Source organism: Erythrolamprus reginae, chromosome 2 (assembly GCF_031021105.1).
Source record: "Erythrolamprus reginae isolate rEryReg1 chromosome 2, rEryReg1.hap1, whole genome shotgun sequence".
Taxonomy (NCBI): Eukaryota; Metazoa; Chordata; class Lepidosauria; order Squamata; family Dipsadidae; genus Erythrolamprus; species Erythrolamprus reginae.
In genome coordinates, this window is record NC_091951.1 from 192728670 (window position 1) to 192743823 (window position 15154).

The 15154-nt window shown below is 41.5% G+C and overlaps 1 protein-coding gene across 3 annotated transcripts in view; it reads right to left on the minus strand.

Annotated features, from left to right (window-relative positions):
* Positions 1–15154, minus strand: part of LRP1 (LDL receptor related protein 1) — a 469165-nt gene that overhangs the window by 76352 nt on the left and 377659 nt on the right. For all 3 annotated transcript variants that reach the window (XM_070740967.1, XM_070740966.1, XM_070740968.1), the window contains 7 exons: positions 11416–11556; positions 10313–10500; positions 8038–8221; positions 4250–4335; positions 3532–3651; positions 2732–2919; positions 384–589 (listed from right to left, as the gene is read on the minus strand). In XM_070740967.1, the coding sequence (XP_070597068.1) occupies positions 384–589; positions 2732–2919; positions 3532–3651; positions 4250–4335; positions 8038–8221; positions 10313–10500; positions 11416–11556 (1113 nt within the window). The remainder of the gene's footprint in view (positions 1–383; positions 590–2731; positions 2920–3531; positions 3652–4249; positions 4336–8037; positions 8222–10312; positions 10501–11415; positions 11557–15154) is intronic.

A 15154-nucleotide genomic window follows, 5' to 3' on the forward strand; every position in this document is an offset into this window, starting at 1 on the left:
TTCATTTGCACAACTATTCCATTTGCACAACAGCATGTGAAATTGATTGTCAATCAGTGTTGCTTCCTAAGTGGACAGTTTGATTTCACAGAAGTTTGATTTATTTGGAGTTATATTCTGTTGTTTAAGTGTTCCCTTTATTTTTTGAGCAGTGTATTTGTAAGAGAGAATAAAGGAAATGGAGAGGTTCTAAAAATGGACTCTAAAATTAAAGTTAGCTGAGGGGGAAAACCCCCCACATTTTTAAAATACGTAGAGAGAAATGGCAAGTCGTGAGAGGAATATACATCTCATCAGAACTTCTGTGCCACCTCAGAGCCCTCTTCTGGCTTCTTTACTCAAACCTCTCTGCATCTGAACATGAGCTGTTACAATTCACTCACCAATGTGGCGGTTAGAACCATCCAAGCTAGCAAATTCAATGTAGTCCTCTCGAGCATCGGCCCAGTAGATGCGGCTGTTAATGTAGTCCAGGGTGAGGCCATTGGGCCATGTGATCTTAGTGTCCACAATGACGCTCCGGTTGGTACCATCCATGCCTATCTTGCCAATCAGGGAATGGTCACCCCAGTCAGTCCAGTATAAGTATCTGGAAGGGAGCAAACGGAGGGGGAAAGTATGGGATAAGCATAGGGTTACCATTGTGATCACTCAGGGTGTCAGGCCGAAGCCATCATTTGGAGTTTGAGGCTTTGGCCTGCTACAGTAGAATAGTATCATGGGTACTGGGAAGGGTAATTGCATTAGAGAGAAAGTTACTAGCCACAACAAATTCCTTTCTTAGAGTCCAAGGTCATCCTTTGTTCTGTACCAACGGATGTACAAAAGAAGTTGGTGGAATTCCAGTAACCAGTCTGGTCCACGTGATGAACTTGTGGGTGTGGGGACGAGGGGTGAACCTTAACCGGGGTGGGGTACTGGAAGGAAGTTAGTACTGGTATGGCTACAGTGTAACCAACAGGGCTCTGATAATAAATCGAATCTTGGATGAGAGAAATGGACTGAAATCTGATTTATTTCTCAGATGCTAATTGGAGCGCTGACACAACGGTCGTTGTTTTCAATTGTACCATTTTCCTGCAAATTTTCAGGCTGCTTTTTATTTTTATTTTTTGGGGAGTAGGGGGGAATCAACCATTGGTTATGACCAACTAGCTTTTTGACTGAGCTTGATGTTGTGGCCTGAGAGGGTGAGTAACTGGTCCTAAGTCAACCAGCTGGGCTTTCATGCCTAAGGTGGAACAATAACCTGTAGTTCTAGCCTGGTCCTTTAAACTCTAGAGCTGTCAAATTTGCAGCCCATGCGCTGGATACATCATGCAGTGGCAATGTGCCAGGGCCATGTGATTCCCTAGTACGACCTTCATACAGGCAGAGTCAATGGGGAAGTCAGATTCACTTAACAACTGTGTTATTAACTGAGAAAATAAGAAGAGCCAGGCTGAATCGGGCCAAAGCCCATTGAGTCCAACATTCTGTGTTACACAGTGGCCCACCAATTGTCCATGGGGATCTTGAGCAGAAAGAGAAGGCAAGACCCTCTCTTTCCTTTGACCCCCAACAAGTGGTACCCCAGGGAATCCTGCCTGCTTCAACCAACATCCGCTTCAATAGTCAGCGATATACTTGGCATCCATGAATCTGTCTAATCCTGCCTTGATGCTATCCAGGCTGACAGCTGTCACGACCTCTTCTGGAAGTGAATTCCCTAAAGCAACAACCCTCTCGGTGAAGAAACATTTCCCTTGATTTGTCCTCACTTTCTTACCTATGAGATTTAGGGAGGGCCCCCTTGTCCTAGTATTGTGTGATAGAGAAAAGATTTTTCTCTATCCACCTTTTCTATCCCATGCATGATTTTATACACTGAAGTGTATAAAAGTTACTTCTTAAATGCCTTCTTTCATGGCTGAAGAGACCAAGGTGAATAACTGAACAACTACAGCGATTTACTTAACAACTGTGGCAAGAAAGGACGTAAAATGGAGCAAAATTCACTCAATAAATGTTTAACTTACTTAACAACAAAACTTTGGAGTCATAAGTTGAGGACTATCTGTATTATAAAAATGGACCAATAATGGGCAACAAAACCATTGCATTAGAGAAGTGAGAGACGTTTCCCTATCCAATTTAACATGATATGAAAAAAGATCCTATCCCCCTCCAAAGAAAGTCTACACATTGGGAAACACCATTCCTGTTCTATGAAGGCAAAGCCCCCAGAGCCCACTGCAGAACAGTTATTAAAAATTGTAGCCAATTCATGCATCCAGTTATTCTACATTTAAAGAGCTCTCGCAAAGGGGAGATGTGTCTGACTTCTGCTGCCCTTTATCACTAAGCTGAACCTAATTGTCTTTTAAAGCAGGGGTCTCCAACCTTGGCAAGTTTAAGACTTGTGGCTTTCAACTGCCAGAGTTCTGGCTGAGGAATTCTGGGAGTTGAAGTCCATAAGTCTTAAAGTTGCCAAGGTTGGGGACCCCTGCTTTAAAAGATGACAATAGGTCAAGAAACAGCCTATTCCCAGAATCTTCTACTCTGCTTTAATAATTCTAAAGTTTAAACCTTTTGGTATATGGTTTTAGTGACCCAATTAATTGGTTAACTGTAAAAGAATGAAACATCACATCAGTCATGTACTGGGGGTGAAAGGGAAGAACAAAGCATGGGTAAAGAAAGGTGCAGCCCAGACTAAGGAAATGAATCCTAATATGTTTGGGAAACTTACCCATTCTGTACATCCACCACTAAAGCTCGAGGCTCCCGCAGTCCTGAGTTCACCAACACGGTGCGGTAAGCCCCATTGAGCTTTGACACTTCAATAGTATCCCTTCCCTTATCACACCAGTACAGGTTTCCGCCCACCCAGTCCACAGCTAGTCCATCGGGATTGCTTAGCCCAGTGCGGTGTAGAACCTGGAAGTGTGGAAGAGAAGAAACCAAACAACAACAATGTGGGTGTCAAAGAAATCCAAAGAGGAGGAACTGGGACCCTCTCTCTTATGAGGGACCAGCAGTGTTCACCCTAGAATGGGAAGGGATAAGGGCAGGGGTGGGCAGCAGGCAGGACGGGGTGGAATGCAGTTTCACCGGCGGAAATGAAGCTGTGTGCCCAGCTCCAGCTGACTATCCCCCCTTCCCATCCTCCTCCTCCTCGGAAAGTGGCAGGGGGCACACCAGGAAGGAGAGCGTGGGAAACGCGAAGCAAAATGTCACCCCAGAGAGCGACACTGGTGAGGTTGTAAGTTGAGGACTTAACAGTTCACTTGAACGATGATGATCGTTCCAGCCACTCCCACCTGGTCACATGACTGGCAAGCCACTCCTACCCAGTCACATGACCATCAAGCCACACCCACAAAATAAGCCACACCCACAGTGTGGGAGTAAAAATTTTGGCTGCCCATTAAATGGATAAGAGTATATTGAGTCTGGACTGGAAAACTAAAAGAGCTGATCAACCCCGTTCAGAAAGGAACACAGACTTCAGCCAGAAGGCAAACAGGCCAACTGGACCAAAAGACACACCTGTACATTACTGCCATTGATGTTCATGCGGCGGATCATACTGCCCTGTGTGGTGACATCGGTCCAGTAGATCATTTGTTCCCGGTAGTCAAAGTCCAAAGCCACAGCATTATTCAGCCCCTAAATCCATCAAGACCACAAAAAAATATCATTCTTGCAATGTACCATTGTAACATTCTACCATTTCTGAATCTGTTGTTATATTTGGCACTCACCCTCCCAACAGTGTTGGTTATGACCTATAAAGCCCTTCATGGCACCGGACCAGATTATCTCCGGGACCGCCTTCTGCCGCACGAATCCCAGCGACCAGTTAGGTCCCACAGAGTGAGCCTTCTCCGGGTCCCGTCAACTAAACAATGTCGTTTGGCGGGACCCAGGGGAAGAGCCTTCTCTGTGGCGGCCCCAGTCCTCTGGAACCAACTCCCCCCAGAGATTAGAATAGCCCCCACCCTCCTTGCCTTTCGTAAGCTCCTTAAAACCCACCTCTGCCATGAGGCATGGGGGAACTGAGATATTCTTTTCCCCTAGGCTGCTACAATTTATGCATGGTATGTTTGTATGTATGATTGGTTTTATAATAAGGGTTTTTAGCTGTTTTTAGTATTGGATTGTCACATGTTGTTTTTACCACTGTTGTTAGCCGCCCCGAGTCTACGGAGAGGGGCGGAATACAAATCCAATAAATAAATAAATAAATAAATAAAATAAACATTACCTGTTTAAGCAACGTATAGTTGGAGCCATCCAGACTAAGCTTTCTTAGGTAGTAGCGATTGGCAAAAATCAAGAAAGGTTCCTCATCTGTTAAAGGAAACAAAGGAGGGGGGTTCAGAGGGTCACAAAATGATAAATACTCCCAGTGCTCCTCTAATTTCTTCCCTATCACTTGTAAATTGAATCTGCTGTGTAGATACAGAGAGATACTTCAATATCTCCCATTATTTAGGAGAGACAGCATTAAAGATCTTTAAAGAGACAAGAGGAGATTTAAAAGGTTTATTTCACATGACTTGGATTTATGATGCTTTTGCCATAAATAGGCATTTACTTCTAGTTTCTGGCAGAAAAAAAACCAGGCCATTATGGAAAATGGATTTCTTTAATGACTGCCATGTTCAATTTATGCCTGCTGCTTTACAGCCAATGCAAAAAAAGGTCTTACAATGTGGTGTGCTTATGTGGTAACCCATTTAACATTTGGCATGGCTTATACAACCATAACTTCAAGCTCAAGTGTGGTTGTAAGTCAAAGTCTACCTGTACAGCAGGGGGGTGTTCTAACTTACCTCGCTCCCGGTTTACTTCCTCTCGTGCCATATGGGCGCGTACGCATGTGCAGTGCCAGCCAAAAACCAAGCATCAGCGCATGTGCAGAAACTAAAAACAGATTCTGCCCATGTGCAGAAGCCAAAAACGGCACTGTAGGAGCAGCCATTAGAGCCGGCTTGGAGGCATGGCCAACTGGTGATCCCTCCTGGTGCGGTGAGCAGGGGGAAATTCCCACTAATGGTTCTATAAAATTGGTCCGAACTGGGAGCCACCCACCACTGCTGTGCGGACATGTGAAGATGATAACTTCTATATTTGTAATTTCTGCAAAGAAGATTGGAAGTCACTCTTTCAGATATCTTTTTTTTTTGCTTTGTTTAATTCTCCTTCACTTTTTCTTTTATCCCTTTATTTAAAAAAATTCAATTTTGTCTTCTTTATTTCTTTAAAAAAAATAAATTATTGAATATATACATTAAAAACAGGGTACAGAAAAGCAAAAGGGATATATATAATATACATTCTAACATTTATAATTTACTTATATAGTACACGTAGGTGGAGAGGAAGAAAAGAAGAAAGGTAGGGGGTTGGGGAAGAAGGGAAAGAGATATAAGGGGAAGGGGGATAGGAAATTGGAGCAAAAGAGGAGTGGTAAGAAGAGAAGGCCAACGTTCGAGCTGGGGCTTTCATGCTTTGCGGCCTGTGGTTTGAGCACATAGGTGGTGTAAATTTCCCTAAAGTTTTTATCCATATGTTTTTGGTGTAATTGTTAGTGCCAATACATATCAGTGGTTTAAGGGTTTGTTTTCTTTGTAATTTATGTCTTCTTTATTTCTGTGGTTTTAAAAATCTTTGTAAAATTTACTTTTAATTAAAAATATTTTTTAAAATAAAAAGAAGCTGGAGTATTCAGTGAACTAGACACAAAGAGAAGCTATAGACTCAAAACTGAGTTCTCAGTCTTTTTTTCAGTGTCTCACATTCCAAGCTGGGATTTCTAGGAAAAAAAGGATTGCAGGTAATAGGAAGAAATAGTGTTCATTTTGAGATAGTTATTTCTGCAGAAAGAGCACTTTATGTTCTGCCCAGGGTTTGTCTTAAATGGTTTCTTTTTTGGGTGTGCTGCTGAGTCAAGTCTAATGTTCCAATTTATAAATTGGAAAACATTGATTGTGTATTCTTGGTCTTGCGTTACAATTCATCAGGCTGGCTGCGAATGTGGTAAATTTTATTTATAGTCTTTTGGTAGTCTGTATCTTTAATTGCATCATTTACCATCTCGCAGAGGGAAAAAGTGTTTATTTAGAATGGCACAGCGCAAGCTTGTACTCTGCCTGGAGCATTTATTTTTTAATTATGGATTTTCTATTTAGTTGCTCTTTAGCTGCTGATTCTGATCAAAGAACCTGCCTGACTCCTTTTCTACAATGTTGCATATATAAATTTTAAGGCTTAAAGTGAAATGGCAGTTTTATTTTCATCTCTTTTTTTAAAGCCAAAAAAAAAAAGAAGGTTTCTCTGTAGTAAGATTGGTCAATTTCCCAAGCAGGGAATTTAGAAGAAAGAGCCAAAACATAGCATTATTGAAATTATTTCAACTTTTGATACAAAGAAAGGAAGAATATCAGGTGAGGTGTCTTCTGAAAAGTACTGAGTGACAGCAGGAATTATGAAGCTACTAACTCAGCAGGTGATGGGACTTGAGTATTAGACCCAGATGGCTTCTCAGATAAACACAGCACTAGGGAAGGCCCATGCTACATATATAAATACAACATTGGCATTCACCAGTTTTTTCATTGGAAATCTTTTGAAACAGAAACAGTAATTCCAAATTTGACATACGTTGTTCTGCCTGAAGTACAGGTAATCCTTGAATTATGACCACAACTGAGCCCCACATTTACGTTGCTAAATGAGACATATGTTAAAAGTGTGTTTTGCCCCCCTTCCTTGCCACATTTGTCAAGGGAATCATTGAAGTTGTTCAGTTAATAACATGTCTGTTAAATAAATCTGGCTTCACCATTAACTTTGCTTGTCACCGGATGACAAAAGGGGATCAAAGGGGATTCCCCTGGCAGTGCAACCATCCTATACAATATGAGTCAGTTGAGAAGCATCTTAATTTTGATCATATGACTATTGGGGGATGTTATAATGGTTGTAAGTGTGAAAACTGGTCATAAGTCATTTGTTTAGTGACACTGTAACTTTGAAGACTCTTTGGATTATTTCAGAACTATCCCAAGCCCCAAATACTTCAACTATGGCTGAAGCATAGGATTAATTCCAATGAAGTCAGAAACTACCTAAGATAAGAACCACCAATCTTTTGAACCTCAAGGACCACTAAATTCATCATTTAAAATCCCACAGACCACTAATATGATTCGACTAATGACCGATTGAGTGGGGTGTGGCTAGGTGGTCATGTGATTGGGTGGGCCACTCATGTCAAGGGGCGCCTCACCAACCTCTCTACTCACCCTCCCTTCCTAGTCACTCCTTGCCCGCCTGCTTGAGCTCCTTAGGGGCCCAACAGGAAGCAGTTTTTGAAGCTAAGAAGCCACCATGAGAAAGAGTTGGCAAAACAGCTGGCTCAGTTCAAATTGGATCTGCCCGAGAAGGTGGCTAAGCAGAAGCACCACACTGAGGACTACGAGCATAGGCTTTCCAAACAGAGGGAAGACCCGTGAAAGTGCAAGGCCAGGTACTGGTGTCTGGAGGCTCAATGGGCTGAGATGGTCAGCCAGTTCCAGGCCATGATACAGTCCCATTGGAACAAGGCCTTCTGGCTCTTCATCACCAGCAACACTTCCCCCCAGCCTTCACCCCAAACCCCCACAACAAAAGGCTGAAGCAGACCCCAAATCAAAATCCCCCCCCCTCCAATCCACACAAGAAGACCCCAAAGGGGGAGATTCTCTGCAGCAACACAAACATTCATTTCACATATCCAGTCCAGGGGCCGTAGTTTGAAGACTCCTGATCTAGTGCAATATAAACTAAATGCAAATAGTTTTTCTGTGGACCACCAACATTTTCTCACGGACCACCATCGGTCCACAGACCCCCAGTTGGTGACCGCTGACCTAAGAGACACTCTTTCAATTCGTTGTATCTTATTCAAGACTCGGCCCATCGAAAAAGATTTTGCAAAACCCTCAATCTGTGACTCACACCTCCAAATGTGAGGAACCCCCTGCAGCTCATAAGAGTCGGTATTACCTGTGACGGCTTTGCAGCTGGTTGGATCATCAGGCTTCAGAATGTAGCCATCTGCACACATGCACTTGAAACTTCCATGGGTGTTGATGCAAATCTGGCTGCAGGGGTAGGTGGTCGTGCACTCGTCAATGTCAATGCAAGTCTTGCCATCATACTTCAGCTGGAACCCAGGGCGGCATCTGCACTGCAGGGGCAGCAGAAAGTCATTACATGTTTATAAGGGGGGGTGGGGAGTGGGCTAGGCAACACAATCTCTCTCTTGCTCACTGAAGAAAAATATTTTTTTCTCCCTGACTTTGTCTTACAACAAGCTCAACTGGCAGGATGACGCATAGGCTATGGGCAGGCAGAAGATGCATATGGAATTCTTGCTAGTTCTCAACCAGGATCAATCATTCCCAACTAGTCAACTGCAAGAGTAATTTTCCCCCCTCTGAAATTCTGATGCAGTGAAGGAAATGTTGCACAAGGGTCTTGTCAACTACAAGGGTTGCCCAGAAATCGACCCCTTTTCTCAGCCTACAGTAATGGTACGAATGCGAAACTTTAGATATACGTTATTTGAATTGCCAGGAGAGCATATGTAAATTTTGCGTTTCTTCAGACAGATAGCATAGCTGCAACAGTGTTTCGAAATGGCTGTAAGTGATGTACGTTACAAGCAGCATGTCATCATTGAATTTCTCACTGCGGAGAAAGAAACTGTTGGGAACATTCACAAATGTTTGTGTACAGTTTATGGAGAATCTGTAGTCGACAGAAGTACGATTAGTCGCTGAGCACAGAGGGTGAGGCCATTAGAGGTGATTCGCACAGTGCAGAAATGGCTTCGTGACCAGAACAAGGAGTGATACCGACAGGGCATACACGCCCTTGTATCTCAGGAGGAGGAAGGTCATAGAACAGGACGATATTACATGGAAAAATAGGGAGTGTAGAAGAAACATCCTTCTTGTAAGTTTCATTGTGTTCAATAAATAATTGTGGTGCATCACTTTCTGGGCGACCCTCATATGAAACTTTGGTAGCTACATGCCTCTTTTTTTTCAACTTGTCATTAGAGTAAAAGCTGCGGGGGGGAGCAACAGTGAAATCTACCTACTGGTTTGGAAGTGCATGCACTCATGTGTGTGCTTTTTGACCCATGCTCTGCTGTCACACAAGCCTTTTCACCCTCTACACATGCACAGAACACTCTGTGCATGTGCAGAGGGTTAAAAAAAAGAAAATGGTGACGTCTGGGTGGGTGGGTGGGGCATCATGCTGCTGCCGCTACCATTTCTCCAAACCATCGTTGGCCACCGCTACCGGTACACCCCAATCTGGCCAAACCAGTAGCATTTCTCCTCTGGGGTGCAGGGAGGCATTGCTTTACAATGGGTTAGATGTAGAAACGAAACCTCAACAATTCCACTGAAGACCATGAGAGCCTGAAACCTTTCCAAGGACATTATACCAGGTGTGGAATTGACGCAGACTGTTCCCATAACAAAGTGAACTTGTTTACATGGACTAGGGGTTTGCCTGGGGAAAGTATTGTTTAAGTCCGTGAACTGGTGTCTGGGAATCTCAGAGTTAGTGTTGCTTCAACGTTACCATGCAGTGTACAGTGGTACCTCGACATACGAGTCTAATTCGTTCCAGACCAGAGCTCGTATGTCGATCAACTTGCATCTCGAACGAATGCCTTTAGACAAACCGAGATAACTGGAAACATGGAATTCTTGTGCCACCTAGTGGAAGCTTGGCTCGTATCCCGAATTTGAGCTCGAGTGTTGAACAGAAATTTTGCTCGCGTCTCGGCTCGTAACTTGGAATACTCGCATGTGGAGCAGCTCATATCTAGAGGTACTACTGTATTCAATAAGCAGTAAGATTTTCAGAACTGGAATGAATCTGGAGTTTCATTTGGATTCTTGAGCTGAATGCTCATAGATTTCTAGTGAATGCCCAGTTACATTCAATCTAGGTGCAGATGCCTGAGCTGTGAAATCTGTATTTCTATATGTAGAAATATTTTATTTATTTCACATAAAATACTGAAGGATTTATGGCATATCAAAATAGATTCAACAAGGATGGCCAATAACGTGTCTTCTTAAACGTCTCATCTCTTCTGCCTATTAAACTTATAACTTCATGGTGGGAAAACCTAACAATAAAGTTTCTGGCGCCAACAGTACGTCAAAATCTACCATTTCTAACTGACTGACAGGAGGGCTGGTTTTGACACACCCTCTTCCCCAAAACAAAGAAAAAGAAACTACAGCCCAACCTTGTAGCCGATTTTGAGGTCCTCGCATTCCTGGGAGCAGCCAGTCTGCTTCTTGTTCAAGCACTCATTGATGAAACAGTTCAGCTCATCAGAGCCATCACCACAGTCATCGTTGTTGTCACAAAGCAAATTGTTGGAGATGCACTGCTCATTGTGGCAGAGATAAAAGGTATCATTGCACTTGCTCTCTGAAACGACAGTGAGAAATCATTCGGACTGGTCTCAAAGCAGTGGGTTTTCCTCACCTACACCAAGTAGGTTTCCATATTTACAGCTTCAAAGCCATCCCATAAGAGCTAATGAGCACAAACGTCTCTGCATGTGAATCAACCCATTTCCAGGCATAGTTGTATATTTAAACAACCTTTTGTAAACATGACACCCAAAAGGCTTCATCACAAAGCATGATCTCCCCCATCCAAAGTTTCAAGTACTGTATATCACTATCCATAATATTAAACCCAATTTAATAAAAAGTACTTAATTCTAAAAAGACCTCAGTATCAAAACAATATATTATCATTAATAATTAAACCTTAGATTGAACCCCAATTTGTTCACTCAAAGAGTGCAAGTAGTTATTTTGCACAATTCTGCTCCAATTATGTAACCAAATGGCTACAAAAATCATCTTCAGTGTGGAGAATGTATTTATTTACAGCTTTATGAATTAAAGATAACTTTTTTAGCTTTAAAAACTGTGTATGACATTCATCTGTATTCACGGAACAAGGCTAGCAATCAAGATAGGACATCTCTAGGACGATGTGATCACTCCCAGACTAGGTAACAATCTGACTCCTCCCTCTAACTCAAGGCTGTCAATCAAACACTGGTCACCACCATCCCTGGTTTAGCAAAGGGAGAAAAAGTCGCGATCCATCACGTGACGACAAAGCGACGCCGGGAGTTTGACAGCCTTGCTCCAGATTAATTGAAGATTCCCAATGTTTCTCAAAAGTGTACAGAATCCGGCTGCTAGATTACTAATTAACTAGGTACGGAGCAATTAACAGAGTGCTTCATTTTGTTCTCACTCTTTCTGATCACGGACTTGCTATAAACCAACAAAATGTCACTACCCCAACCCACTGGACACTTACCAGGGCTAGAACATCTTGGATTCTTGGGGGCTTCATCAGATTGGTCATGACAGTCAAACTCGCCATCACACTCCCAGAGTTTGTTGCTCAAACACCGGCCATTAGCACAACGGAACTCGTTGGCACTACAAGTGGGGTATTCTGGAGAAAGCAGAGGGAATAAGAAATCAAACCATGATACAACAATGTCTCTTTTTATCACGTAACAGGATCAACATACATTTGAAGAATACCCTGTTTGCTTTATTGTAAATAATATTATGCAACATGTAGCGAGGCAATAAAGAGATAAAAATAGAAAGCTAACCAATCTAACAAACATTATATACTGTACTCCTTCATATTGTTGTATCCTTGTAAATTGCTTCCCTAACATCAATTCATCGATTTTCATTCTTTAACATTCCCACCTCTCTCTTGCTGAGTTTTTCATCAGCTCTGCCCATCCACAACTTTCTTCCCTTCAATCACTCACTTTTCTTTTACATTTCTGAAATTTGATCCCCATTTATACTCTCCGCATAACCAAACCATCTAAACATAATTCTTCCATACGGATTATTCAATTTTGTATTCAGTCTATATTCATTCAGCACTTACATATTCCAGGCCTCTCTTCTACTTTATGATATACACTTCTGGTATTTTATGATATACACATTATATACACACCAGCTGCATCCAACTTATTTTTATGTTTCTCCTGACAGCCCTAAACCTCACTTCTAAGTGACAAAGTGGATATGGTCATCCATGACCATTTTCACTTCCTTTGAGAAACATACTGGATGCTACCCCTTACCAGCATTTTCACGTATTGGAAACGTCTCCCTTTCCCCACCTTCAATTAATATTCTACTGATGTACACAAATTCATCAGCTTGCTCTGGGTTTTCACCATTTATGTCTAACCTGCAATTTTTCACTCCATTTTTCTTGTCAAGCACAACTACTTTGATCCTTGATAGATCAATTTTCAGGCTTTCACCCTTCACTCCACCATGCAATTTATATAACATTTACTGAAAAAACATTCTGAGTTTTCAGCAGGTAACATGGCATTGTCTGCATATCAAAGTATGCACAAAATTATGGCTCTGACCAACACACCTTTACAGCAGCCTTATCTATCTATCTATCTATCTATCTATCTATCTATCTATCTATCTATCTATCTATCTATCTATCTATCTAATATATCTCTATCTATCTATCTATCTATCTATCTATCTATCTATCTATCTATCTATCTATCTATCCATCTCTCTCTCTCTCTATTTATCTCTATCTCTATCTATCTATCTATCTATCTATCTATCTATCTATCTATCTATCTATCTATCTATCTATCTATCTATATCTATATCTATCTATCTAATCTATATCTATCTATCTATCTATCTATCTATCTATCTATCTATCTATCTATCTATCTATCCATCTTTCTATCTCTCTATCTCTCTATCTCTCTCTCTACCTATCTATCCATCCATCTTTCTATCTATGCATCCATCCATCCATTTGTTTGACTTCTATGCCGTCCTTTTTGAAGCGACTCAGGGCAGCGCACAACATTGTAAAAGCAGGCAAAATATGTGAAGAAATCTAATTATTTTTTTAAAGAATTATACAAAATTAATAACAATTCTAAAAATCCCATGTACAGTCATCCACATTCATCCAATTCAATCATTCACAACATCGGCCAGAGACATTCTTGTCGCTCATGGCCCCCGTGCCCACCGGCAGAGGTAGGTCTTCAAAGCTTTATGAAAGACCAGGAAGAGGGTGGTACATATCTCCAGAGGGAGTTCATTCCAGAGGGGCGGGGCCGCCACAGAGAAGGCTCTATCACTTATTCATAAATATATTAAACCGATTCAATATCAGACATCTGTGTTACACACACATCCAGGTTAGGCTTATAGTCAATCACTTCTGCACATGCAGATCTCTCAGTCCCTTAGCCTGGAACATGCATATAAAACATAGAAACATAGAAGTCTGACGGCAGAAAAAGACCTCCTGGTCCATCTAGTCTGCCCTTATACTATTTTCTGTATTTTATCTTAGGATGGATATATGTTTATCCCAGGCATGTTTAAATTCAGTTACTGCGGATTTATCTACCACGTCTGCTGGAAGTTTGTTCCAAGGATCTACTACTCTTTCAGTAAAATAATATTTTCTCATGTTGCTTTTGATCTTTCCCCCAACTAACTTCAGATTGTGTCCCCTTGTTCTTGTGTTCACTTTCCTATTAAAAACACTTCCCTCCTGGACCTTATTTAACCCTTTAATATATTTAAATGTTTCGATCATGTCCCCCCCTTTTCCTTCTGTCCTCCAGACTATACAGATTGAGTTCATTAAGTCTTTCCTGATACGTTTTATGCTTAAGACCTTCCACCATTCTTGTAGCCCGTCTTTGGACTGTAGCCCAACACTCAGTCATAACAACTGGGAAATTATTAGGAGCACATACAAATCAATTTCAACCAAAAATAGAGGCATTGCAAGTTATGATAGAATATATAAAGATCCAATGAATTCAAAGTGGCAGTAAAAGTTTATTGATTATAATGTCTATTTGTTCTCTCACACGTTTATACAATTATTCTCATTTACACAAGTCCTTTTCAACAACCAAACTGTCCAGGCATTAGCTGCAACAGTCCACACATCTTAAAATTGCCAAGTGTAAAAAAAACTGAGCTAAAAGAATTGAAAACTATCAAATCTAGATCCAGGATTATTAAAAGAATGGTTAAGCTTCACCAAGTGCCCCTTTTCTTTCAAAGCCTTGGAAGAAAATTCACAAAACTGATAGCTGTGAATTGATTGGGGAGGGGGGCATTCTGTATATTTAGCACCTAGCCTCCTTTGTTCATCTTCATGTGAAGTTTCTCTTTTGAACATTAAAATACATTGACAAATGACCTGACTTGCAAGGCAAAGTGAAAGAGGCTGTGCTATACCAAATAACAGTATGGACCTGTTTCTGCAGCCCCAAAACAGCTTGCTCGAATGAGAACCACTATAGCAAATTGGCTCTCAGGGAACAATTGGGGAATGTCTTTCATACATGGTGAAAGTTTAATTGCAATCTAACTTCTTCAAATCAAGCTATCAAAAAAGCCAGCGAATTGTTTACAAATATGCACATTTTCCTTAAAGCGCCTTAAAAAATACTAACATTAAATAATAAATTATTTTTTTTCTATTTTAAAAATAATTTTTTTATTTCAAATATATACATTTAAAAGGACATTTACTTGATCTTTACATCATCATCAGGCAAGCATAAAAATGTTACATTGATAAATATGTTGTTGCTATAGACCGTGGAATTACAAAAAATATAAACTGTCGAAGATACAGTTTGGGAGTGGGGAGGGTTAGGGATATGTGTTGTATTGTCCTAAGACAGACATGCTACAAATGTAACTACAAGCTGAAATATACAATGTCTTCTTCTCTGTGTTTTTAATATGTATACAGTGGTCCCTCGATCATCGCGAGGGTTCCGTTCCAGGACCCCTCGCGATGATCGATTTGTCGCGAAGTAGCGGTGCGGAAGTAAAAACACCATCTGCGCATGCGCAGATGGTGTTTTTATTTCCACCGCAGCAGCGAGGAGCCGAAGATTGGGTTTCCCCGCCGCCTCGCTGCTGCTGCTTGTCCGCGCGCGTGCCGCCCGCCCCCCCCCCCCCCGCGCTGTTGCTGGGGCCGCTTCTCA